Below are 26,441 nucleotides of genomic sequence, written 5' to 3'. Positions count from 1 at the left end.
AAACCCTGTCTCAAAAAACCAAAAAAAAAAAAAAAAAAAAAAAAAAGAACTCATTTTATAGCTAGGTGGTGATGATGGCGTACGCCTTTAATCCTAGCACTCAGGAGGCAGAGACAGGCAGATGCCTGAGTTCGAGGCCAGCCTGGTCTACAGATTGAGTTCCAGGACAGTCAAAGATACACAGAGAAACCCTGCCTTGAAAAACAAACTAAAACAAAAAGAACTATTTTTGTCAATGCCCTTCAGTCAAAGAGCAGCAGAGCACACCTGCCAATGAAGCTGGTTTATGCTCCTAGTCCTAAGGAAGAATGCTCACCATAGCACCCTGGGAGTATGGGCAGAAGGTACAGGAATAAAACTTAGTATAGGAGGTGGGCTTTGGCTGGGCCATTCTGAGGAAAGTCTGTGTACAGGAGCAAAGGACCATCTCAGATAGGGGCAATCGGAATTCAGTTCATTTATATGGCTGGGCCTTGCAATAAATTTCACACATAGGAAAGGAAATTCCATCAGAAAACCTTAGAGATGTTTAGTGCTTTGTTTACTGCATTCCATTTTTTCTTTCTTTATCATGGTTTTAGAAGGATCTTATCTCATGTTGGAATTCTGAGACTTATGTTTGGAAGACAGACAGGACACAGTCTAGCTGTGAAAACAGAGCAGGCCTAAGGTGTCACAGACTGCCTTTTCTCTTGCCGGTCTCCAGAGCCAATATACTCACTTATTTCTCTGCCCTGCCATCTCAGCCAGTCCATGGCTCCAGAAGGTTGATGTAACTGTAGAATCTGTGGTTAGCAAAGGCTTCTGGTCAATTTTCAGGGTTGTGATATGGCTGTGGGAGGTGAATAAGGGAAAATTAAACCATATTCTGTGTTTTATAAGTTTAGAAAATAAACTTTATTTATTTTTACTTAAAAATTTCCACCTCCTCCCCTCCTCCCATTTCCCTCCTCCTCCCCCTCCCTCTCCAGTCCAAAGAGCAAACAGGGTTCCCTGTCCTGTGGGAAGTCCAAGGTCTCTGACAGACTAAGATGCACTTCCAGAGACTGAATGAAAGTAGGGTGATGAATCTGTGGCTTTGATGTAGGAAAATAAAAAGTAGTAGGGAAAACAGATGCTGAGTATAGTTTCAACTTATGCATCACAAACATCTCTAGGCTTCTACCAAGTGTTTACTTATTTTAAGCAATATACAGAGATCTTAAAACAATATATAGGTATTATTGCTTAGATGTTACAATGTAACCTGTACCACCAGACATGTATGCAAAATAATTTAGTGTGTAGCTCAGTAGAAATGAATCAAAGAGAACAACCTAGGTGTTCTGGCCTAATCCATCTATTCCTTTAATTAACTGAGATTTCTATAGTCCAAAGATAACCCACCGATGGCTGAAACATAGGGATTTGATTCCAGATTTTTTTTCCTACCTAAACATGTCCAAAGTCTTGTGTTCCAAAACCAGATTTGTATTTCCTGTCAGATCAAGGTCTTGCAATGTAGCAGGCAGAGCCTCTGGAATGAGTATTTCTGTCAAGTCATTGCAACTCAGGTCTACAAACTGAGAAGGAATACAGAAATCAAAGGCGAACACATTATGTTACGATCTCTTCTAAACACTCAATCTTCTCACCTATAGCCTCAAATGAGAACTTAATTTCTTTCCAAGAACAAATTAAATATACTCAGATTTTAAACTGAGTATATGAAAAGAGAACAACACTCATTCCTTATGTATAAACAAAAGGGGAGATTTAACCATATTCATGGACAGCATGTATTAGCTTTGCAAAGCTATCAAAAGCTATAAAAGATGTCTGGTCATATTCTTTAAGTAGTAGTTTTGTCAATATTCTTCAGCCAAAGACCTCTAGGGCACACCAGTGGTTAAAGCTGGTTGGTTTTCTTTGCAGTAATATAGAATGCTCCCCATGGAAGCCTTCAGTGTACAGGGAAGAGAGTGTGGGAAGGAACCTAGCACAGAATTAGGGCTTTGGCTGGGCCATTTGACGAAGAGTACCCAATGGTAGCATAAGGCAACACAGTTATACAGTTCAGTCTCTCAACGGAGCTTACTGGTGGAGAAGAGAAATTAGCTCAAGAGAAAGTCTTGAGAGAGGAAGCAGTCTCATTCACACTCCTTAAATCTTTTTTACAAGAAAGACACCTCACTCCCACCCTTGCCATTCTGCAGTGAGGATGTCAGGCTAGCTCATGCACATACCTGGATCTGAGGCAGCTGCAGAATCTCTGGGAAAATACTAATGTTGTTGGCATGTGCAACAAGGGTGTGTAGTCTTTTACAGTTCGCTATAGTTGTGGGAATGGCTTTAAGCTTGTTCCCACTTAGGTTCAGTTCTTCCAATTGCTCCAATTTATTTAGTTTGCTGGAAAAAAAAAAATCAAAACACCATTCTGCATCAGGAAAGAGCAGCTGCCAAGTGGTGACTATTGTATAACACCCACAAAGTAAAGACAACTTGATTCACTGTAGAAAACCCTGAGAGAAGGAGCCACGTGGTTCACCATCACGACCAAGCCTGCTATTTGTTACCATGACCTCCTAGCATTCAGTGTTTCAAGGCTGGCACTGCCCTTGCTTTCCTTATAGATGTGGGCATGAGGGTTTGTCTGACTTACTGAACTCCCTGAAGAAGTATGGCCTATTGTTGAGAGAGAAGTGTCAGTCTTTGCTGCAGCACTAACTAGTATGCAAAACCCTAGGTAAGCAAATGCCAATGGGCCTTGACTGAAGAAGGAGAATTAAGATTCCTTTCAGTTTTAGACTTCTACAGGTACTGAGTGGTAGCAACTCCCCACCACTACCACCAAATTCTTATACACACAGCACTCTGCTTGGGACAAGATAACTATTTACACTACTCTGATACTGAGCAAAGCCTTTTACATGCTAAGCAAAATATCTTAAGTCTGACATTAACAAATTCCTCTAATTTCTTTGGAAACAATAAATGTGAAGAAAATTTGGGATACAGATCACCAATAATACTAGCAATCTGAAAGATTTGCTATTTTAATTTCACTTCACTTCCTACCAGATTTCTCAAAATGGATTTTAGATTTTTTTTCTTAAACAAATATTTGTATTTGCCTGCATGTGCATTACACAGGTGCCAGGTGTCCATGGAGGCCAGAAGAGGGCATCAGGTCTCCTGGAGCTGGAGTTGTCGGTGGCTGCAGCTGTGAGCTGCCATGCACATGCTAAAAACCAAACCCTGGTCCTCTGTTCTCAACTACTGAGCATCTCTTCCAGTCCCTCAAATGAGGACTTTAAGTGAACTTTCCATCTTACCTTTCTAACAGATCAGTTTCTACTGCTGGAAAATTCATACTTTTCAAGTACACATCCCTACAAGACACACACCTATATACACACAAAAGAAAACTCATATTTTTAATAAGTAAGCTTAGAAAATTATTTTCTTTTGTACTATGATAGTAAATGTACACTCAAGGAAACTGGAAAATAAAGACAAACAGAATATTTGTGTGTGTACACAACTTTATGTACATGTGCTAGCGAATATACACTTGTGTGTGTGCATAAATAGAAGCTAGGAGTCAACACTGGGTATCTTTTGGTTTGGGGGTTGTTTATTTTGAGACAGGGTTTCCACTAACCTGAAGCTCACTGATTTGCTAGACTGGCTGGCCCTCAAGCTCCAGAGGCCCTCCTGTCTCTACTTCTCAGGGCGGGGATTACAGGTATGTGCTACCACAGCTAGTTTTATATGTGGGTTCTGGGAATCTGAACTTAGGTCAAGTTTGTACAACAAGCACTTTACCACCTGGACCATCTCACCAACTCCTCCAAAATCTTTTAATCCAACTACTATACATAATCACATAATAAATACTCTGTGACAAGATGCTGGATTTACAGAGTTAGGTGTGATGACAAATGCCTATAAATGGTAGGCCAACACTGTATTATGAGCTTGAGCCCACTTGGACTCCATAGTGACACATGTCTTTTAAAACTAAAAGTTGTTTGTTTTTCTTTGGGTTCACCTTCTTTTTTAGCTTCTCTAGGATCATGAATTATAGGCTCAATGTCCTGTATTTATGGCTAAAAACTAATTATGAGTGAGTACATCCCATGTTCATCTTTTTGGGTCTGGGTTACCTCACTCAGGATATTGCCTTCTTAGTTTTAAATTTTATTTCAACTGTGTTCCCAAGGCCAACCTCATTCTTTTCTACTACTCCCAGTCTAGGTTCTTCTGACTTGTGACTATAAACACAAAACCCCTATCCTAAATCAGCTGTTTAGTAAATATACAACTGTCCTTAGATTTTAAAACCAGGGATGATGGGTCAGTGGATAAAGGTACTTGTTGCCAAGCCTGACTACCTGAATTTGATCCCTGGTACCCACATGGTAGAAAGCACAAACCGACTCCTATATGATGATCAACAGGCCTAGAGTAAGGACTTGTGGAATGCTCTGCCTTAATTGGGACATACATTACCACCTGCCTATCCCCAAGGCTTGGACTGTAGGAGCCAGAGGTAATGAAAACATCAAGGAAATGGTGTTTTCCAGACAAAACATACAATATCATAGCAAATATGACAGTATACACAAGACTTGCACAAGCTCAAACTAACAAAACCCCAGTTTCAAAAGGGAAGGTGGGCAGGAAACCCTCATACTAGCTGAGGAGCTCCTGGCATTTGATAGCTGCTAGGAGAGAGTCAGTTGCTTTCATGATGTGACCTATGCTAGGTCAAATGAGGGCAGGCCTCACACCCTGAAACTAGATGGTCATTACAAACTGGACTCTATAGGGATTAAAAAGAGAGATGGGAGACTAGAGAGATTAACCAAGGAAGGAGTTGGGGTATGTATGAATGTATTCAAGATACACTATATTAAAGAATAAAACACCATTAAAGTCAGGCATTGTACCCCACACCTTTAATCCCAGAATTTTGGAGGCAGAGGCAAGTGAATCTGTGTGAGCTCAGGCCAGCCTGGTCTAGATATTGAGTTCCAGAATATCCAGGGCTACATATTTATATATCATATTATTTTTGGAGGATAATGGGTAAAGAGAATGAATGATAACAAAGTATAATGACACATGTTTATGAAGGTGCCATAATGAAACTCATTATTTTGTATGCCAACCTAAAAAACTTAATAAAGAAGAAAATATTATTTTTTAAATGATTTATTTATATTTTATGTGCACTGGTGTTTTACCTGCATGTATGTGTGTGTAAGGGTTCCCTGGAACTGGAGTTACAAACAGTTGTGAGGTTCCAAGTGGGTTCTGGGAATAGAACCCACTGCTCTTAACCACTGAGCCATCTCCCCAGCAACAGAACATGTTATATTTTTTAATAATAGAATTTTCAGGGTGGGGATGGGGAGCAGGGTCTTGTGCTGGCTTCCAAATCTACATGTAATTGAAAATGGCCTTGATTTCTGATCCTTCTGCCTCCACCTCCAAATGATGGGATTATAGGTGTGCGCTACCATACCTGTCTTATACAGTGCTGGAGAAGGAATGCAGGGCTTATGCATGATAGGCAAGAACTCCAGAAACTGAGTTACAACCCCAGGCCCAATTTTTTTTTTTTAATCAAATGTATTTTGAAAGATACATATTTCTCCTTGGACACTGTTTAAATTTTAACTGGAGGAACTCTCTCTTCTCATGTCTTCTTAATAGGTATAGATTGCTAACTGTTCCTCTCTCTCCTTCCAGCCTAATAACCATCTCCCAAGCTCTGTGTAGTACAACTAGCAAACATAAATTTATTTTATTTTTTTTATTTTTATTTTATTTTTTTTGGTTTTTCGAGACAGGGTTTCTCTGTGGTTTTGGAGCCTGTCCTGGAACTAGTTCTTGTAGACCAGGCTGGTCTCGAACTCACAGAGATCCGCCTGCCTCTGCCTCCCAAGTGCTGGGATTAAAGGCGTGCGCCACCACCGCCCGGCCATAAATTTATTTTAATTTATGTGTCTGTGTGGGTACGTGTCACATGTGTGCAAGTGCCCTCAGAAGCCACAAGAGGACGCTGGATTCCTTGGAGTTTACAAATTACAAACGTTAGCCACCCATATGATTGCTGGGAACTGAGCTTTTGTTATCTGGAAGAATAGCAAGCACTCTTAACCACAAAGTCATCTTTCCAGGCCCCAAACTGGGATCTTTAATGTCCTGCATTTGTCACACTGCATAGAAATTGCCTAAACCAGAAGTTCTCAGTCTGAGGGCCACAACCCCTTTGGCAAACCTCTATCTCCAAAAATATTTACATTACGACTCATAACAATAATAAAATTACAGTTATGAAGTAGCAACAAAAATAATTTTATGGTTGGGGTCACCACAACACGAGGCAATATTTTATAGGGTCACAGCATTAGGAAGGCTGAGAATTGCTGGTCTAGATGCTTGTCTACTTCCCTAATTTATTGTGGGTTCAAGGACAGAGGCAGTAACTATGATATGGTATGTGACATATATAAGGCATTTACTATATTTACATATAGTAAATATACTACTAGACAATGTATTTTATAATACAGTGCTCATAAAAAAGAAAAATTTTTATTTTATTTCATAACCCTATACTTTTATGGATGGAATATTCTCAGATTATTATTAATTAATTAGAGGTATAAATTACACATTTTAACCATAATTTCTTTGGCTAGTCATATTTCACCAGCACCAAATTATTAAGACAAGATCTTCCTGCTGAGCTAGAGAAGTCTCAGCACCAGCAAATCAGAAGTGTTATGGTCAGATAGCTATAATGGAATGCAGAATTCATATTTTCCTGTCAAATGATCACACTGCACTCATTCACCTTGCAGGAAAGGTCTGCAGCTGGTTGTTTGCGAGGTGCAGGATTCGCAGGTGTGGGTGCCCGACCAAGACAGGTATGCACTGGTCTGTCAGGAGGTTGTTGGTCAGGTACAGTAGCTGCAGCACACTCAGACTCTCCTCTCCAGCACACGCAGAAGGCAGAGACTCCAGACTATTTGCAGATGCATTCAAGTATCTGAGACTGACAGAACACACAAAGAACATTATTCCCTTTGAGTCTTTTACCTTCTTAAGTAGAAACCATCATGCCCGCTCCCAAAGTCAAGAAAACTTTTTTACAGATAGCTTTCTCTTAATATATGCAACTCAAAGCTCGGCGACAAGAAGGAACATCGGCATGGTTATTTTTCTACCATTCTATAATGGCTGCATGCAAAATCACCTATTTCCATTGCAAGGACACTATTGAATACCACCTTTAATATATGACTGAACTATAAAGATAACATTCAGAAAGTTTTGTCTCTTTGTGACAAATCATTATTTATTTAGCTAATCCCATAATACTCTGATATCTACATAGATTATCTACATAGAGAACAATTCTGTACACATATTATAACCACTATAATGAAAATCTTGGATTTTTATCCAATTATTTCCACAGTACACAGTTCTAGAAACAGAATTTATAGGATCAAAGGATACAGGTATTTTTATAATGGCTAAAGATATACTGCCTAGTTGAGATCCAAAAAAGTTAGATCAAACAGCAATTGTGCCATTTCTTGGTGTTTTGGCTAAGATCAAGTACAAATTGCACTCATACAAGAAGAATACAATCCATATTTTTACCTACAGTATAATTCAGGTTAATCTTTGTCAATCTAACAAGTAAACCATGGTATAATTTTAATAATCTTTCAAATACAATGTTTGTATAGGTAAACTATCCTCAGTGAAAGAAAGCATCATTAAACTTGTATCTTCCTGCGTGTGTGTGTGTGTGTGTGTGTGTGTGTGTGTACACGCGCTCGTGTGTGCCTAGACAAAACAATCTTGAGTATCATCTTCAAGAATGCTACTCGTGGAATGGTGACATGGCTTAGATCGTAAAGGTTCTTTCTACCAAGCCTGACAACCTAAGTTTAAACCCCAGAATCCACTAGGTAAAAGGAGAGAACTGACTCCACAAAGTTGCCTTCTGACCTTCACATGTATACTATACTGCATGCATAAACACACCTGTATACATATACACACAAAATAAATGTAACTTTAAAAATGCTGTGTACCTCCTCGGAGATGGGATCTCTCACTGGCCAGGTATTACCAAGTAGGCTAGATTGGCTGGCCAGCAAGTCCCAGTGATCCACTTGTCTCTACCACATCTGTGCCAGAATAAAAAGTACACACTGCCATGTCCCACAATTTAACGTGAGTTCTGGGTAACTGAACTCAGATCCTTCTGACTATAAGGCAAGCACTTTACCAACTGAACTCTCCCCCCATTTGAACATATGTGTTCTTAAATATACATGCTACGTGATCAGCATCCCTAACGAGCTTTTAAGCCTGTGGAAGACTGTGTGTTCAGCTCTGATAGTATTACATTAAGGAGATGGTTTCTTTTTTATTTGTTTGTTTGATTTAGTTTTTTGAGACAGGGTTTCTCTGTGCAACACTGGCTGTCCTGGAACTCACTCTGTAGACCAGGCTGGCCTCGAACTCAGAGATTTGCCTGCCTCTGCCTCCCAGGTGTTGGGATTAAAGGCATGGGTCACCACCGCCTAGCAGTAAATGGTCTCTTAATTATCTTCAGGCACTTAATTACATTCTGTATTATGCACAATTTATTAATTACCAATTTTAACATTTCACAGAAACATGCCCAAAAGAAAATCTCCCTCAGTTTCATTTATTTTTTTCTGCTGTTATTTTTTATTTTATTTTGAGGATTATCCAGCTAAGAGTATTATGCATTTAGAGATGTATATGCTAGAAAACAAAAGACCTGTGGGAATGTCTCCTGTGACCCTATGTCAACTAAACATAGTTGCTACTGCTCACCTGTTTCCCCATCTCTAAACTCCCTTCTTCATAATGTAAAAGACTACCATTAAAATCCTACTTTATTGGGCTAGGAGATCACTAAATTGTAGAGCATTTACTTAATACAAGCAATACCCGAACTTAATCCTAGCACCACAAAAAAAAAAAAAATCTACTTTTTCTTTAAAGATGATATTTAGATAAACCTAACTATAGGTTTTAAGATAGGAAGACATGCTATTTACATACTAATTTACAACAAGATAGCAAATGATGCCTTGCAGAAGGACATTAACTTTAAATGCATGGTTCTCAAAGCAGGTAACAAATGTTCTGGAAATCAAGATGACTTGACAGAGCTAGCATAAAACTGACTTTAGTAGTATGTCCTTTTTTTCTCAACGCAAAAGCTAGAACTTACCAAAGGCTCTGCCTGAATACAACTCCCCTGAACACAGTGAAAGCCTGAGTGCCCTCCTGCGGGAACCGTTCACCAAGTAAGTAATTAAGTATTTGATAGTTTACTATGAAACTTGATTTTCTATCACAAAAAATTGCAACTAAGTCTCTGCTTCCAGCTGGAGTATCAAGTAAACTGTAAACCCAGAAATCACTCCAAGGATAGGCCGGTGCAGTTTATGGAGGCAATGCCTGTGCTCCTCTGAGGAACTCACTTTAAGGCTTTGGAGAAGAGAGTGTCTGGCAGCCTGGAGAGAGTGTTGTGCTGGATATCCAGCACCTCAAGCGGAATGTGCTCCACCAGTGCTGGAAGGACGTGGATGTGGTTGTGTCCTACCATCAGCTTCCGGAGACTCAGACTACTCAGAATTCTAAGGAGAAACAACAGAAAATAAAAAAAGCTTACTTAAATCCTTTTTTAGGCTGTTATAGGCCAGTTAATTAAAATCAGTCAACTAACAGAAACCTATTTTTAGAATGTACAACCACTGACAAATGACTGAGCCAAGAAAGCAGTCACAAAAATCACCCCAACCCAGAAGTCCTGGATGAGATCTTGAGGACAAGTGGCCCAGAGAGTCTAAACTAGTGGTTTTCAACCTGCGGGTTGTGACCCCTTTGAAGGTCAAACGATTCTTTCACAGGGTTGTCTAAGACCACTAGAAAACACAGGTATTTACATTATAATTCATACCAGTAGCAAAATTACAGTTATGAAGTAGCAATGAAAATAATTTTATGGTTGTAGGTCACCACAACATGAGAAATGTACTAAAGGTTGAGTTGAGAACCACTGACTCAGCAGTTTCTAGAATAAAAACATTCTGACTTAAGTCTAGACAGAAATAAAGTCTAGACAGCATTTATCAATACTAATAAACTCAGTATGTTTATTAATATATTACATAATGAAATTTTTATTACAATAAAAATGACTAAGTGTTTAAAATAAAAGACTAGACTATTTAGCCATGAGATCCAAGTAGAGTTAGTGACTTGCCAAAGATGTAATGGTCTGTGAAAGACTGCCCTGAAATGGTATCGTCTAGATACGAAGATCGTGCTCCAGAGGCTTGGTGCTACCCACTGTGCTACAAGCCTCCAGCTGAACTGTAAAGACTCCACAATCATCCAGTTTACACTGGCGTACTTCAGAATATATAATACAGTGGCCTCGTCCTACCCCTTAAGCACCACTCTCTCTTCCCTCACCTTAGATAACTCTCACCATCTGGTACAGGTCAAGTCAAATACCATCTTACCACAAAGCACACTCTAATTATTTCAGTTCTTCTGAATTTCTAAAACAATTTGTGTCATGATTAAGACCAAGACTCCAAGGTAAGAAATCTCCATTCAAATGCTAACTCCCAGTGGCCCTGGGACCTCAGACAGGTGACCTGACCATTCTTAGTTTCCTCATTCCTAAGGTAAGGTTGACAGCACCTACATAAAAAGTTTATAGGATTGGGTAAGATCATAAAACTGGAGTTCTCAGAAAATTTCCATCTCATAATAAGACACCCTATGAAACAGCCATATTCATACAATCATACCACCAGCCATGCCAGAAACTTTCAACACAAGATAGCAATTGCATGTGTGTATAAGTCACCCTATGAAACAGTCATATTCATACGATTATACCACCAGCCATGCTGGAAGCTTTCAACACAGGTCAGAATTTTACTGTTTCTTTAGGCTAAGACATGCATTAGTCATCACTAAACCCTTATAGTCCATTATGTTACCACCTCCTATTCAGCAGGTCGTCAATAATCAACAAATGAAAGGCATCTGCACACACATACCTCACAGGAATCTCGGTGAGAAGATTGTAGCTCATATCTAGTATTTCTAGCTTTTTTGCTTCACAGGCCCAGTCAGGGACACACTCTAGCAGGTTTCTGCAAAGAATAGGAATTATCATGTAAGGTGAAAAGTTACTGTGGCTTGACTACTAAATATTTTCCCCAAAGACATTATTGCAGTTTGTTCTAGTAGACTATAGTGCTATTATAAATTGGTAGGTGGGACTGCAGAGATTGTTTAAGAGCACTGGTTGCTCTTTCAGAGGACCAGGGTTCAAGTCCCACCACCCACATGATGCCTTACAATCATCTGTAACTCCAGTCCCAGGGAATCTGATATCCACTTCAGTCTTACAAGGGCACCAGGCACACATATGGTATACAGACATACATGCTAGAAAAACATCCACACACACAAAATAAAAATTAAAAAAAAAAATTTCTTAAAAAAACTAACTGGTGGAACTTGGTCTTTTATACCGTAATCCTAGTACTTGGGAGGCTGAGGCAAGTATGAGGAGCATAAGTTCAAGGCCAACCTGGGTCAAATATGGAGACTGTCTTTAAAAACAAACAGAAGAAAAAAACAAAGGGAGGGAACAAGGAAGGAAAGAGGGAAGAGCTCAAAGGAGAGCTGGCCTTTCCTTCTTGGCTCTCAGTTGCCATGAGGTAAGCCACTATGAGCTGCCACCATGGGCTCAAGGTGACATGGGGAGGTGGCCATGGATATGAAACTGCAAGCCAAAAATAAGCTTTTCTTCTTTCAAATTGCTTATTTCAGGTATTTTGTCAAAGTTATGGAAATGTAAATAACAGACAAATTGAATTCATTTCACTAGATTCCAATGAATGGATTAAGTCACCTTACGGCAGGGACACTATTTTCAAGGAATTCTTTGGGATATTGCCAAAAATAAAGCCGGCACTCAAAAAATACTGTGAAAACAGAAGGGTAGAGAGAGACAAGCACTCAAACAAGCACAGCAATATATATCAACTGTGTTATATCACACGTTCAGAGAAGGCTTTGAACAGAAGCAGCAGGATGCAGTGAGGCAGAATGAGGAGAGATTTGGAGGAAGTGTCATCAAGACAATCAGGAATTCCATGGGTAATGACAGACAGAAAAGAAGCAAATTCTAAGAAAAAAAGAAGGAAAAGCAGTGAGGAAGTAGCGGCAACAGGCAATCAGTAGCAAGACAAAGTTTCGAACCACTGGAAACATGAATTTGAAGTATTTAATACAGATCCAGATCAAAAGATTTCTACTATCAGATGTAATCTACCTTTTCTAGGTCGCAAGGTGTCTCTCAATTGTGTGGCAGAATGCAGTGAGAGCTGTGTAAAAAGATACAGACATCGCTGACAGCTTAGTGAAGAGAACACTGCCTGAAGTAGGCCAAGGCAACTTCGCTAAGAAACATGACATCTGGGTTAGATTCTGAAGAATGTTATACTGCGACCTTACATGTTGAAGATACTCCAAGCAAGAATGACGACCTGAGTCAGAGCAAGAAGGAATGTGATGCATGATGGGAATGTCAAGCCATTTGGTAAAGCTAGAACCTGGAGTGATGCTCCGAAGACAAAGGAAAGTTAGGTTGGAACAGCTCTAAACTATGTCTAGAAGGTTCTTTCTTGATCCTACATACATGGGGGCTACCCCAAAGGTTTATAATCAGTGTACACATGATGTGAGCTATGTACTTTAGATTACTGGTAAATGGAGCCCAGTTCAGATGATTCTGCTGATAGAAGGAAAAATAATCAGGGTTGCAGGCAAGAAATAAGAGTAGTCATAGAGCTAGTGGAGTGGGAGGAATTCCAAAAGTACTAAGGAGGCAAAGATGGCAATGACTTCGAGAAGGATTACGTATAGGAAGGAGAACAGAATAAAGAACAAAAGCTACTTTTAGGCTTCTCACCTGGATGACCAGGGATATGACTGTGCTGGTATGAACCAACACAGAAAAGAAGACTGGTACAGGAGCAGATAAGTTTAATATTGTACAGGCACCTGGGAACGTGTACAGCAAGATTAGCTAGTAAAGAATTGGACACATGGGCCTAGCCAGAGAAAAGAGGGTCAGTTTAGAAACCTGATTGATGTCAACCCTTTGGGTGACTAAAATCACTGAAATCAATGAGACTGCATCCGTGACAGGGCAGTGTGCCAATTCAGAACTTGAGGGGTGACTGACTTAAAAGGCTGCCAGAAAGAAAAGAGAATATCAAAGACACAGAAGTAATGACTAACATGGCATTAAAGAGACTATATTGGCTAGTTTCAAAGATGCCTTAAAAAATGTAAAAAGACTAAGTGTTAATAGGAAAAAGCAAATTAAGAGAAGACCTACAGTGAGCTGCTGTCAGGATTAGGAAATGGGAAGTAAAGAAATGGAGCTCACAATACAAATAATTCTTGAAAAATTTAGACAAAAAGGTGAAAACAGTGGTTACACCTAGTGTGAGGGCTATGAGATTAAGCAACACTTTGTTTATTCAGACAGAAGAGATCTAAATCTCCTTCCTCTCCCAGAGGCTCCTTCCTTTAGCTACACATTAGTCCTCCCACCCCCACTCCAATCAAGACAAGTACCACCCTTATGAACACACTCACCGGGAGAGTTCCAAAGAAGTGAGCAGGCTGGGCACTGGGTAGATGTTCACTGCTGTCAGCCCTATGGGAAAACAGACACCATGTTAACAATTATCTCTGAAGAAGAAGATAGCAAGAACTACTGAAAAGGGCTTGAGAGAGGGTTCAGTGGTTAAGACCACCTACTGCTCTTCCTGAGAACCCAGGTTCAGGTTTCACTACTATAGTGGTATTCACAACAGCCTGTTAACTCCAGCTCCCAGGGATATGATGCTGCTGGCTTCCATGGATACCTGCACATTCCTACACATACATACACATCATTAAAAAAAAAAATAAGAAGTCGAAGAAGAACACTGGTAAACAAAGCAAAAGTGGTTTTGTGGAGATGACTAAAAAGAAAAACTACTGGCAACTAACTGTAACTACCGTTTGACCCCAATCCAATATGTCTTTGAAAACACATATAACTACTCACTTCAAGATTCTGTGCATTTACACTACATTAGAAAGTCACTAATGTTAACAGTTCCACTTAGTGTGTAACTTGAAAAATATCTAGATTAAAAAAAATTTTATTTTTAATTATGTGTATGTGTATTGGTATGAGTACACAATGAAGGGGCCTTCAGATGGCAGAGGTGTTGGGTCCCCCTGGAACCAGAGTTAATAGGCAACTGTGAGGTGCCTCTTATGGGTGCTAGAACCTAACTCAGGTCCTCTGCAAGAACTCTTCAAGCTTTTACTCACTGAGCAATCTCTCCAGCCCCAATATCTGGATTTAAAGATGAAAACAATCTTAAGTGTATAGATCAGTAAACTGGAACACAAGAGTAGAACCAACGCTCAGATCATCACACACAGCATTACCAACTCCCAGAGCACACCTTCATCTCCTCTTCTAGCCACCACACATCCCAAGGTGCCATTTTTTATCCTAGCTCCAAATACCACAGACAACACTTGCCATGTTTAAAACCAGAACTTTCCTTCACAACTCACCCCCACAGGAGCGTGCTGGGTAACCCAGGTGCCGTGAACTCTATCTTCTTGCCTTACCTTCCTAAGCACTGGGATACAAGGGTGTATGATGGCCGGGGATGCAACTCAGTTGGTCAAGTGCTTACTTGGCATGCAGGAGGCCCTGGGTTCTAAGTCCCACACTGCATAAACCAAGCATGGTGGTCCACACTTGAAATCCCAGGCATATTTTGAAATAAGATTTCTTGTAGCCCAGGCTAGCCTTAAAAGCACCATGTACCTGAAACTGGCCTTGAACCGCTGATCTCTCTCCCTCTTGTACATGCTTTGCTCTGACTTCATTACTCACATTATGCTTATGGCATTTGTTCCTACTGTTATATCTTTTTAATGTTATTTTTGCAAATATGAAACAGACAGACCAGAGGGGCCCATTCCTCCCTAGGGCACTGAACTGGTGTTAAACTTTGTTAAAGTGTTGTAAAATCACTACTAGTGTTAATGATGTTACTTAAGTTGTTACTGTAAGCATTCCTCTGATATTTATCTTCCTGTAAACCAGGGAGGTGCTGGGAGAGAAAGCAATTTCATGTCTCAGCTGACAGATGCTGGACTCTCCCTTGCTTTCCCTGACTATGTTGAGCAAAATGATCATCAGCGAGCCAAACGAGCTTAGGCCAGAACCAGCCTTTATGAACACACCACAGAAGCCTTGAGAAAAGTACAAGACAACTGTATTGTTATCAGCTGCAGCTCCCAAACCCAGGGCCATTTCAGTTTACATGGGACCTTTTACTATCACACAAGCCTCGATGAATCCTAGATGACTCTGCAACCACTCCTATCCAGGCCAGAAATGAACAGTTAACAGTAGGGGTCTAACAGAAGGATCATTAAGGCTGGTGTAAACACAAACCTTCCTTTGTATGACAGGCTTGCTGTGACTGGTGTAAACACCTGTCTCTGACTATAAGCAAGCTGTCTGCTCAATTGATGAGTCAACTTGGAGCCACAACATTTAGCCCTAAAAAAGACTTCTCTCAAGTTATCTTTTCTTGCCTCCTTTACCACAGGAGGCTAATCTGGTTATACGGAAAGCAGCAGAAGAGACAGTGGAGCAGCAGTGGTGGCTGAGGCAGCATGACACAACTGTGCAGCATGCTAAGCTGCAAAGGTGGCAAAGCTATGGCTTCCTGAGAGCTGAAGAAGCTAAAGAGAGTCCCAGCCTGGCAGCCAGCAGCAGCAGTAACAAAAGGGTAGCAGTAGCTATTTGCTGTGACACTGACCAACAAGAGGCAGCTGAATAGTCCTGAGGGGGCAGTCAGGCCAGGAACAGGCCAGGGACAAGACTGGCACTGGAAATAGAGAGCAGGCAAAAGAGGCAGAGCTCTGAACTGGAATGAGGACAGAGGCCATAAAAAGGCAGAAGAAAGCAACTGCAGGTTCTGGTTGCTAGAAGAATACCAGAGAGCTTTCAAGTCTTCAGACACCCCAGTCTGGGAGCTGCAATCTGTAGTGGTATTTTATTTGTATTTTAATAAATAAAGCATGCCTGAGGATCAGAGTACAAAGCTAAGTCACTACAGGTCAGGGAGTGTTGGCACATACCTTTAATCCAGGACTCGGGAGACAGAGGTAGACAGATCTCTATGAGTTCAAGGCTACCCTGGGCTATACAAGATTGATCCAGAAACAGATCCTGGTAGTGGTGGTGGCTCACATATTTAATCCCAGAGTTTGGGAGTTACACACCTTTAATCCCAGCACTAGGGAGGTGGGAAAAGGAGCAATATGACTGGGTAGAGAGAGAAATATAAAGGGGAAGAGACAGGACCTCACTGGTGTATGGAGTCCGAGGTGTGGTGAAGACACAGTGCAGTCTAGGCAGTCTGAGGATCACCCCTTTGGTCTGAGCATTGGTAGAGGGAAAGCCTCTCTAGTGGCTTACTGCTCAGCTTCTCTGATTTTCAGCTTTAATCTCTGTATCTGTCTCTGGGTTTGTTTGGTTTTTTTTAATCATTCATGAGGACTCCTGATATTTAGGCCTGCCTAGAAGCTACAATGTCAGTTGCTTCTACAGGCTGAGGAATCCTGACTTCCTAAGCAATGCTTCACTTGTAGGGCTACTACCAAAGGCCTATGTGGGAGTTGGAACACTAGAGGGAGCCACTAAGCCTCACTCACTGCCATGACTTAGAGTAGAAAAGCTAAAGAGAAGCACTGGAAGAGAGCTCCTTCTTGTCCTGTCATGGTTTCTTTCTTTTTTTTTTTTTTTTTGGTTTTTCGAGACAGGGTTTCTCTGTGGTTTTGAAGCCTGTCCTGGAACTAGCTCTTGTAGACCAGGCTGGTCTCGAACTCACAGAGATCCACCTGCCTCTGCCTCCCGAGTGCTGGGATTAAAGGCGTGCGCCACCACCGCCCGGCCTGTCATGGTTTCTATATGGTATAAAGGAAGGTCCCTGCCAGCTGGCTGGTGGCAAATCCACCATGACTACCCAGTGTAGGGCTGCTGGGCATTTAAAGCTTCTCCAATTTAGGGTGACTATGATATCTTAACCACACACGTGAACTGATCTAAGCACATAGTGAACGTAAGCCAAGAGAAACCTCGGGTATACCAGACACGGTTAGCTCCAGTAGCTGCATGGAACATTTCCAAGGTGACTGTACAGATTAGCTGTCATAGCATCAATACACAGTGCCAGTCAACACTCAATACATTTGGTTGTTGTTATTGTTGTTTTGGGTTTTCCTAAGGGGAAAGATAGGCTGAAATAGTATTTGATTTTGTAACTCAGGCTACATTGGAACTCTTGACCTTCCTGCCTCATCTTCCTAAGTACTGGGATTACAAGCGTGGGCTACAGCACCCGGTTTTAACACAACAGGCCTTTTCTTATTATTATACACTTATTTATCTCTGCGTGCACATATGTTTATATCTGCATGAGCGTATCGTGTGGCCAGAGGACAACTTGTGGGAGTTGGTTCTTCCCTTCCATCCTGTGGGTCAAGGTATAGAACCCAGGTCATCAGGCTTGGTTAGGTTAAGCTCCTTTGCCCTGCTCAACAATAGCAACTTCTGACTGAAGAAATTAATCTAAGGTAGGAGTGAAGCCTCTATAACATGATAAAAGACAACAGAACTGAAGTCCCTAAACTTTTATCCTAATAACATATTCAGATACAGAAAACAAAACAAAACAAAAACAACAAAAAATGAGCAATTTTCCACCATCATCAGCTACCTCTAAACACACATCTGTCTTACATTTTCCTTTAATACCAGGAGGTAAACACCACCCTGAATATTTATCATTTGTGTTACAGTTTGAACCTAGAAAATGCTGTTTTCTATGTTTAAGTTTTGGTATAACTCACACAGTATACTGTGATTGTACAGTTTTGCTTTCTTAGTCAAAAGCTGTTTCCAAGACTTATTTGCACCAGTTCACAAAGCTTTAGTCCATTCATCTCCACTACTGTACAAAATCTACTATGTAAATACATCACTACTGATTTTCCCATTTTCCTATTAATAGTCTTATACTTTCACCACAACACATTACTGTGACAATTATTGTGTGTAAGTAGCCCTGAGATAAATGCCAGCAGGGAACTGTTCACACAGCTCTGCCACTTCTTTGACATGGTCACCTTCCTCCAAGGTGGTCCGTAGTCAACCTCTTCCTGGCTGCGGCTGAGGACACTCATTTCTGTCACTTAGTGAAATTGAACATTTTCCCTTTCCTTCCTTCCTTAAACATAGAAAACTGTAAAGTGTGGTGAAGCATACCTACAATACCAGTACTTGGGAGCTTAAATCTCGGGTGGTATAGTGAAACTGTCTGAAAACACCAAAAGCCGGCAGCTCTCTCCTGGCACTCCTCTGGCTTATTATCAATACCGACTCTGCAGCTTCGGAAACCTCGTGCACTCCACTGTAGCCTCTCTAACTGATACTCATTATACAAACCATAAATATGCATATAGACATATAGATATATTTATAGTTAACGTCTACGGTATGACATGAGAGCTAGTATTAGTAATTAAGATCGGAATAAAAGAACTTGCATTCACTTCAGTCAGGCTACCAAGGTAAGCAGGTTATATAACAGATCTCTGTCATTGAAACCACTAAACCTTGTGAACTGACTGTTACTATGTCATTTGGCACATGTCTGTTCCTGGCATCTGTGCTCACTCACTACTGGAACAGGGTCTTCTCACACTACAACCAAAGCAGCAGGTGAGTCCCCAACAGGGATTGGGAAACTTTTTCTTAGTAGGCTAAAATAAATATTTTAGTGTTTGTGGATCATAACAGTATGTTACTCCTATAAACTATGGCATAGTAACATGAAAACAGTGACACATAAACCAAAGTTAAACCTATGAGTACATACCCATAAAACTTGATTTATGAATAGAAAAACTTGAATTTCATGTAACAAATATTATTATTCTAATTTTTAACCCAAATTTTTAAAAACATAAAAACCATTCTTTATAGAATATGCAAAAAAGAGAGATAGGACAGATTTAGAACCTGGGCCGTAAGGATAACAACGCCTACTTCATAACAGATGCTCTGGTTTAAACATGCTTATCCACCTACCAGACCCCTATGATTCTGCAAAATGCCTCTTATTGTGCTCGCACAATGAGTCTTAGTACCCTTTCCAAGTCTAGATATAAATATAGATATATCCATATCGATTGCTTTAGGGGTATTGACTTAATTAAAAGAGAAAGCTCAAGGTGTCACACAACTCCACTCTGCAGAGTAGCTGAGAAGGACCACAAATGCTATTCTTCTTAGAAGGCTCAGACTATAGTTGAAAGCAAAAACAGGAGGTTGGGTAGAGAACTCACTGTTCCAACTGGCGTAGAGGTTTCGAAGGGAAAAGCCACTGAGTGTCAGCTCCCTCAGCTGGTTCCGCTCACAATGCAGCTGCTCCAAGCTACATAAGGGGCTAAGATCCAAATCAGTCAACTGATTGTCGCGCAAATCCACGTGAGTGATGTGTTTGTTTCCCTCCAGACTGTCAATAATCACGGTTTTCAAGTGGTTCATCCTTAATATTCAGAAACAGAAAAATAATTTCTATTATGTGGACAAAAACATAGGAGAGGGATGACCCTTTCCTCTCTTTACTGAACTTGAGAATTTCACTACTTGCTTCACTTTACAAGGTCCTATAGAAAACAACCACAGTTTATCTACAGAGAAAGAACCCAAGATCCAATTAAGTTAGAACCGGTAGATACATACACAAATTAGACAGAGACAGAAAAACAGGGCAATATCCACGGCTAGATAAACACTTACATCCCAGTACCTAGTATGGTCAGGTGGGAACGGGGAGGACAAGGAGATGAGCATGCTATGAAGTGAGTGAGAGGCTAAGCGACAGCAACAGCTCCCTTTCTCTGTAGTTACACTTCCTCTTCTCTAGTACAGAGACTCACATGGCATTAAAGAGAAGAAAATAATCTGAACATACACGAAATGGTTTAAATGCAAACTTCACTAAATATTTGAGGTTCTTGTCTCTACCCCTACATGACTTCACATACATCAGCCTGTTCTCCTTCTCTTATATGCTACTAAGTTCCTGTCTATGTCTTTACAGGGCTTGCTATCTGCTTCCTGAAACGACAGAACACATAGTAGTTATCTTTTACCACCTTCCTTTAGAGGAGGATTATCACTATAAAACAAAACACATAAGAAAGTCTTTAGTAGTGAAGCTGTGAATATTTCAATTACAACACAATGTTATCAAGAAAAAAAAGTGACTGACAGAAAAATGGTCAAATTTATAGAAAACTAGAAACTACTAGTCTCCACACAAAAAAGATGTTCATCACTCATAAACAAATGCTCGTTAAAACAATGGAATATTGTGTTCTGACTTCTACATCCAATAAACGAAAGGAGACTACTGAAATCCAGTCTGGATAATGGTTCAAGGAAAAGGAAATTCTCATACAATGCTGCTGAAGAGTACGTCAGACAATCCTTGGCCATTTAAGTCTTTGTGACTGACAAACTCACCAGATCATTAATCTCTACTACTGGGTAAAGAATGACGTTTTACTATGTATCTGAAAACATCTATCTTTACACCATTCTAAGTTCCTAATGTTTTAAAGAAGTCTTTATGAGGAGTAGACACCAAGGTCCATCACAGCAGAGCTCACCTGAGATCCACATGCTTAACATGGCTCATCCTGGTCAGCACTCCTAAGTTCAGGACTTCCAAGCGGTTTCCAGCCATAACCACTTTATCTAACATGGTGAGTTTCTCCAAAACCTCAGGAATTTGACTAAAATTGTTGAAGGAAATTCCCAGAGAAGTAAGTTGCTGCAGGTTTCCCAATTCATCGGGTAGAGCGGTGAGAACATTGCCATCAAGGCAAAGGGTCTGAAGACTGTGGGAAACAAACAAGCCTGCTTTATGGAACAGCTCAAACATACAGAGCCAACAATAGGGGTTGTAATTTATTATTAAGCCAAACCACTAATTATTAACAATCCAAACGTGACAACCCCCCCAATCTTGGCCCATGGAGAGTTAACAGAGGCTTAGACACAACTTCTAAGGACGGGGCTTCAGACACTGAAGAGCCAGGGTCAATGCTGCTGAAATGGAGGGAACGGGTTACCACTTGGCAGTATGGTCACCTCTGGCATCAAGAGCCACTGTTACATAGAATCCTAGTAAGAATGTGACTTTTCGGGGCTGGAGAGATGGCTCAGAGGTTAAGAGCATTGCCTGCTCTTCCAAAGGTCCTGAGTTCAATTCCCAGCAACCACATGGTGGCTCACAACCATCTGTAATAAAGTCTGGTGCCTTCTTCTGGCCTTCAGCATACACACAGATAGACTATCGTATACATAATAAATAATAAATAAATATTTAAAAAAAAAAAAAAAAAAAAAAGAATGTGACTTTTCTCGCTGCGAAAGTTCCAAGAACTGCCTGCATCCTAAGACAAGAATGGTCCCCTGCAAACAAAAGGAGAATCTAGAAAAAGCCAACACTTACTTTAGCAGATTGCCAATCTGACTTGGCAAGTCATGAAATCCATTACAAGAAAGGTTGAGCTCAGTCAGGGTAGAAATCTCACACAGCAACACAGGAAACAGTCCAAGCTTATTATGGGATAAGTTCAGGCCCTTCAGTTGAGAAAATCTAAAGAACAAAGGCACAAATATAGACCATATTTCCACAAACCCACTGTGATGGTTTGAATAACTAAGATACCCATTATACGTCTTTACAGAGACCATCAATGGTCTTTGATGATCTGTTTTGTTTACTGATTATTTTGTTATTGTTGTTGGAGATAGGGTCCTTCTCTATAGCCTAGACTGGCCTAGAACTCACAATGTAGTATAGGCTGGCCTCAAACTCAAAATCTTGCCACCATTTGCAAAGGGGTAGGATTGCAGACATGTGCCATCACATTCAACTAAATTATCCAATAAAATAATCTAATAAAATGTGCACCATATAATTTGCTTTAAAAACATGTTTTCATTTTCATGCTACCAAATATTGTGTGGACACAGAGTATAGTAAAGTAGTTAAAACATAGTCCATGTTGTTAATGAAACCGAATCAAAAGAGTTCCCCTAATGAGGCAAAAAAATCTACAAGGGCATTCATGCTGCTACAATTCTTTTCTACTAAGTCACATCTGATACACTTAATTTCATTTTACTAAATGTCTACCTATAATATACAAAAGTTAATCTATTCAGATACCATAATACCTAACAAATACATAGCACATTATAAGCAATTCTTTTTATACTGAAATTATATTGGTTCAAATGCCACTTGAAACAAAAATGGACCAGATGAACTTGAAAACACGTGTGACAGCCTTGTGTGGTAAAGTGATTTGATCAAATCACTACAAGAATTCTGTGTTGGTTCCTTTTGCTCACAGAGTAAAGGTTTCTATATTATCTTGCCTCAAGATAGTGTGGCTATAAAACGGGTGTGTGGAACATTATGTTTTATATCATACAAATATAAAATAAGAACCCAAAGGCATCAATCTGCTTTGAGAATGGAGCCCATAGGATCTAATTCTATAGCTCTTCTCTTCCAAATTTCAATGTCTAACTTCCAGGGGACCTGACTTTGATTACTTACTACTCCTTTGACTTTTGAATCTCTGCCCAAACCCTCTAACTGGATCAATTCTAACTTCAGGGAAATTCAGAAAGAAATGCTAAAGACTGGTTTCCTTAATATTAGAGCTTATCTTAATTTAAAACACAAACATGACTCAAATACCTGTACCATTACTAAATATTATCTTGTATCTGTAAAAGATTAGATTTTAAATACCAATGTTTTCTGAAGATTATACTAGGAGTATAAGAAATATGTTATCAACATGAATGTGTAAAGCATGTCATTTTAATGTGCATTCTTTTTTATTCAAGATGTAAAGTGAGACATTTTGCTTTGCTTTTCAATTTTTTCCCTTCCCCAGCAGAAGCCCACAATCACACCTTGTCATTATTCATGGATTATGTTTTAACTACTTTACTTTTTTTTTGTCTGTGTAGTCAGGGTCTCACTTAATATAGCCCAGGCTGGTCTCTCATGCTCTCTGGTGTAGGTGGAAATATGAGGTGAGATGTGGGGAGAGTAGCAAGGTAGAATATATTCTAACAAATAAGACAGAAAAAAAAAACCACAGATCATAGTCGTGAAGTTGTGTGAGGATGAAACAATTCCATTACCAGAAGAGAAAGTTTCAAAGCTGACAAGACTCAAGAGTTGGTATGAGCAGGTACAAAGAAAAGATTAAACCTGCTCCGGAATTCTTGAAATCAGGCTGTCTACTTGAAGTCATTTAAGTTAGAAACTTTTAAAAAACTGTTCACATACCGAGTCTCTCAATCTGCCATAGCTGCAGATCATACTTTATCATCAATGAGCATCCTTTACCAACAATATAAAGATTATCCCAAGCCTGGCAGGTGGATCTCTGTGAATTCAAAGTCAGTTTGGTCTATATAGTGAGTTCCGGGCCAGACAGAACTACATATTAAAATGCTGTCTCAGAACAAAACAAAAACAAACCACCAAAAAAAGATCATAAAAATCAATGGCAACTTACTGTAGTTTTTGAAACATAACATTCCATTAACCCTCTGTTTTACAGGGAGAATAACGAGAGAGATTTGTGTAAATAAAAATTTTGCTTCTTCAAAAAGGAGTGGGAATTTACAAACTATAACACGATGGAAAGTGCTGATTTGGACATGGTTCATCTCTCAAAGGTTCATGTGCTAAAGGCTTGGTCCCAGTGTGTCAGAACTAAGAAGTGGTAGACCTGTAAAAGGTGAGGGCTAGGGTGTAGCTCAGAACATTTGTCTAGCATATACAGACAGGGTGCTGGATTCAATCCCCAACATCACATAGATAGATAGATAGATAGATAGATAGATAGATAGATAGATAGATAGATAGATAGATAGATAGATAAGTAATTAAGCCACTGAACATTCTTCCTGAAAAAGGATTCAGTTGAGTTCGTTCCCAAGAGAATCAGCTGTTATAAAAAAGCAAGCATTGACCACCTAACACCCCTGGTTCCGTCTTACTATCCCACTTATCCCTCTCATGTGGGCTCCCACCATTTGCCATAATATGCTGCAGCAAAGGGACTGTCTGATCTTACATTTAAACCTCTTCTCTTTAAACATTACCCAGCCTCTGGTTACTTTGTTACAGAAATCAGGAATGAATTCTTCTAGTAAACTTGTCAACTTAAAAGTGTGAACCACTATGATACTGATTATAATTTATTTTCAACACACTAGTCTGGAAACCTATTCTCTACATACTTGTAGAGTGTGTCGAGGCCCCCTGGTCTTTCTAATTGCATGAAGTTGTGTCGCAGGTTGAGGTAGGTGATATCTTGACTGTAGAAGAGATGTTCAGGAACCTCCTCAAGGCTGTAGCATGAAAGGTCCACAGTGCTGATTCGCTGGGACACCACCTGAAGAAGGGCAAGAAGAAAAGCCTCCTGAACTATTGGGTGCTTTCACCCAGCATAGGCCATAATGGCATTTACACAAAAGGTGCTGATTATAAACTAGGAATGGGGGAGTTATTCTGTTATTCATTTATAAAAACTGGTTAAATTTTATTTTTCCCTAAAACCATAAGCTGCTTAAAAAAAACAAACGAAGGTATACGCCCACAATTCTAGCGCTGGAGAGGTGGAAGCAGGGTGATCGGTGAATCAAAGCCAGCCTTGGCTACACAGGGAGATTTAAGGCCAGCTTATTTAAAGACAACAAAAAATCGAAAACAAAAACCCTAAGGTACAACAAAGTCACGCATAGTAAGTAGGTACATGCTTATAATTCTAGCACTTGGGAAGCTAGGCAGGAGGACCACTAAAAGTTTGGCCAATATGAGGTACAACTAAGTTTCAGGCCAACCAATATGATAAAAGCGAGACCCTGTCTTTTATAGGAAAGAAAGAAAGAAAGAAAGAAAGAAAGAAAGAAAGAAAGAAAGAAAGAAAGAAAGAAAGAAAGAAAGAAAGAAAGAAAGAAGAGAGGGAGGGAGGGAGGGAGAGAGGGAGGGAGGGAGGGAGGGAGGGAGGGAGGGAGGGAGGGAGGGAGGGAGGGAGGGAGGGAGGGAGGGAGGGAGGGAGGGAGTCCATGTCTCTATAAGGGATTAAAATTTTCACATTTTATATCATAAGCAATGTTAAGATGGTTCAAAATAGACAAGCCTAATAAGGGACAGTGTGGGATGAAATGACTTTTGTAGCCACACATCTCTGCTGCTTACTCACAAAGTTTCTTCTTCTACTGAAAGCATAAAATAAAACAGCTATACACACAGCATACTGCTGAGTATGCCAGGATGCCAAGGAACAGCATCTTCTCTTTAAAGGGGCAGAAGAATGGAAGTTACAACTGAAACCAGTTTTGCATAGAACAGATTTTATAGCTGATATAACATAGCAACAAAAACCAGTAAAACTGAAGTCTTTAAAATCTGTAATACTATAATAACGAATATGGCTATAGTGTGTTTTAAAACACCTGATAAAAATCACACGAGACATGCTATATCACTGTGGCATCCCTTCTGAAAACTGCTGCAAAGAATCCAAAGCGCACAAATGTGCAGTTGCAGTACATGTTAATGGCTATGTTTTAATGGCTAAGCAGAGCTATGCTGAAGTGTCAATCATCCTCAGCATAGCAAAAGAGAGATTTATGACAGGTCATGCCCCATAGATAGGTTCACCTTTTAAGTGGCTCATCAAGGCTGTTCTAAAAACATGCAGACCAAGAAGCACCAGGCTACAAGCTAGGGAGCAGCTATGTCAACCAGAGACTACTGTGGCAAGTGGGAAGCAATGTCAATCGCATGTCTCAATGCCTTTAAAGGTCAAACTTCATTATGTCTTAATTCTGTCTAAGGATCACCTCACAGAGACAGTTCAGAGGGAAATGTACCTGAAAAGATTTTGACACCATTTTCTACTACAAGAACATAAGTAAGTAAAGACTCAGTGAAGCCGGGCGGTGGTGGCGCACGCCTTTAATCCCAGCACTTGGGAGGCAGAGGCAGGCGGATCTCTGTGAGTTCGAGACCAGCCTGGTCTACAAGAGCTAGTTCCAGGACAGGCTCCAAAACCACAGAGAAACCCTGTCTCGAAAA

General features: G+C 40.1%; 1 protein-coding gene across 2 annotated transcripts in view; it reads right to left on the bottom strand.

The window, feature by feature from the left end:
* Phlpp2 (PH domain and leucine rich repeat protein phosphatase 2) overlaps positions 1-26,441 on the bottom strand; it is a 78,193-nt gene that overhangs the window by 9,711 nt on the left and 42,041 nt on the right. For both annotated transcript variants that reach the window (XM_057753735.1, XM_057753736.1), the window contains exons 6-16: positions 24,599-24,753; positions 21,771-21,917; positions 20,923-21,153; positions 19,591-19,793; positions 13,753-13,813; positions 11,133-11,228; positions 9,537-9,692; positions 6,851-7,051; positions 2,226-2,388; positions 1,432-1,562; positions 722-832 (exon numbers count right to left, since the gene is read on the bottom strand). In XM_057753735.1, coding sequence (XP_057609718.1) covers positions 722-832; positions 1,432-1,562; positions 2,226-2,388; positions 6,851-7,051; positions 9,537-9,692; positions 11,133-11,228; positions 13,753-13,813; positions 19,591-19,793; positions 20,923-21,153; positions 21,771-21,917; positions 24,599-24,753 — 1,655 coding nt within the window. The remainder of the gene's footprint in view (positions 1-721; positions 833-1,431; positions 1,563-2,225; positions 2,389-6,850; positions 7,052-9,536; positions 9,693-11,132; positions 11,229-13,752; positions 13,814-19,590; positions 19,794-20,922; positions 21,154-21,770; positions 21,918-24,598; positions 24,754-26,441) is intronic.

The sequence above is a fragment of the Chionomys nivalis genome, chromosome 21 (genome assembly GCF_950005125.1).
Source record: "Chionomys nivalis chromosome 21, mChiNiv1.1, whole genome shotgun sequence".
Taxonomy (NCBI): Eukaryota; Metazoa; Chordata; class Mammalia; order Rodentia; family Cricetidae; genus Chionomys; species Chionomys nivalis.
The sequence above is the reverse complement of the archived record's forward strand: the minus strand, read 5'-3'. Positions and strand labels throughout refer to the sequence as shown.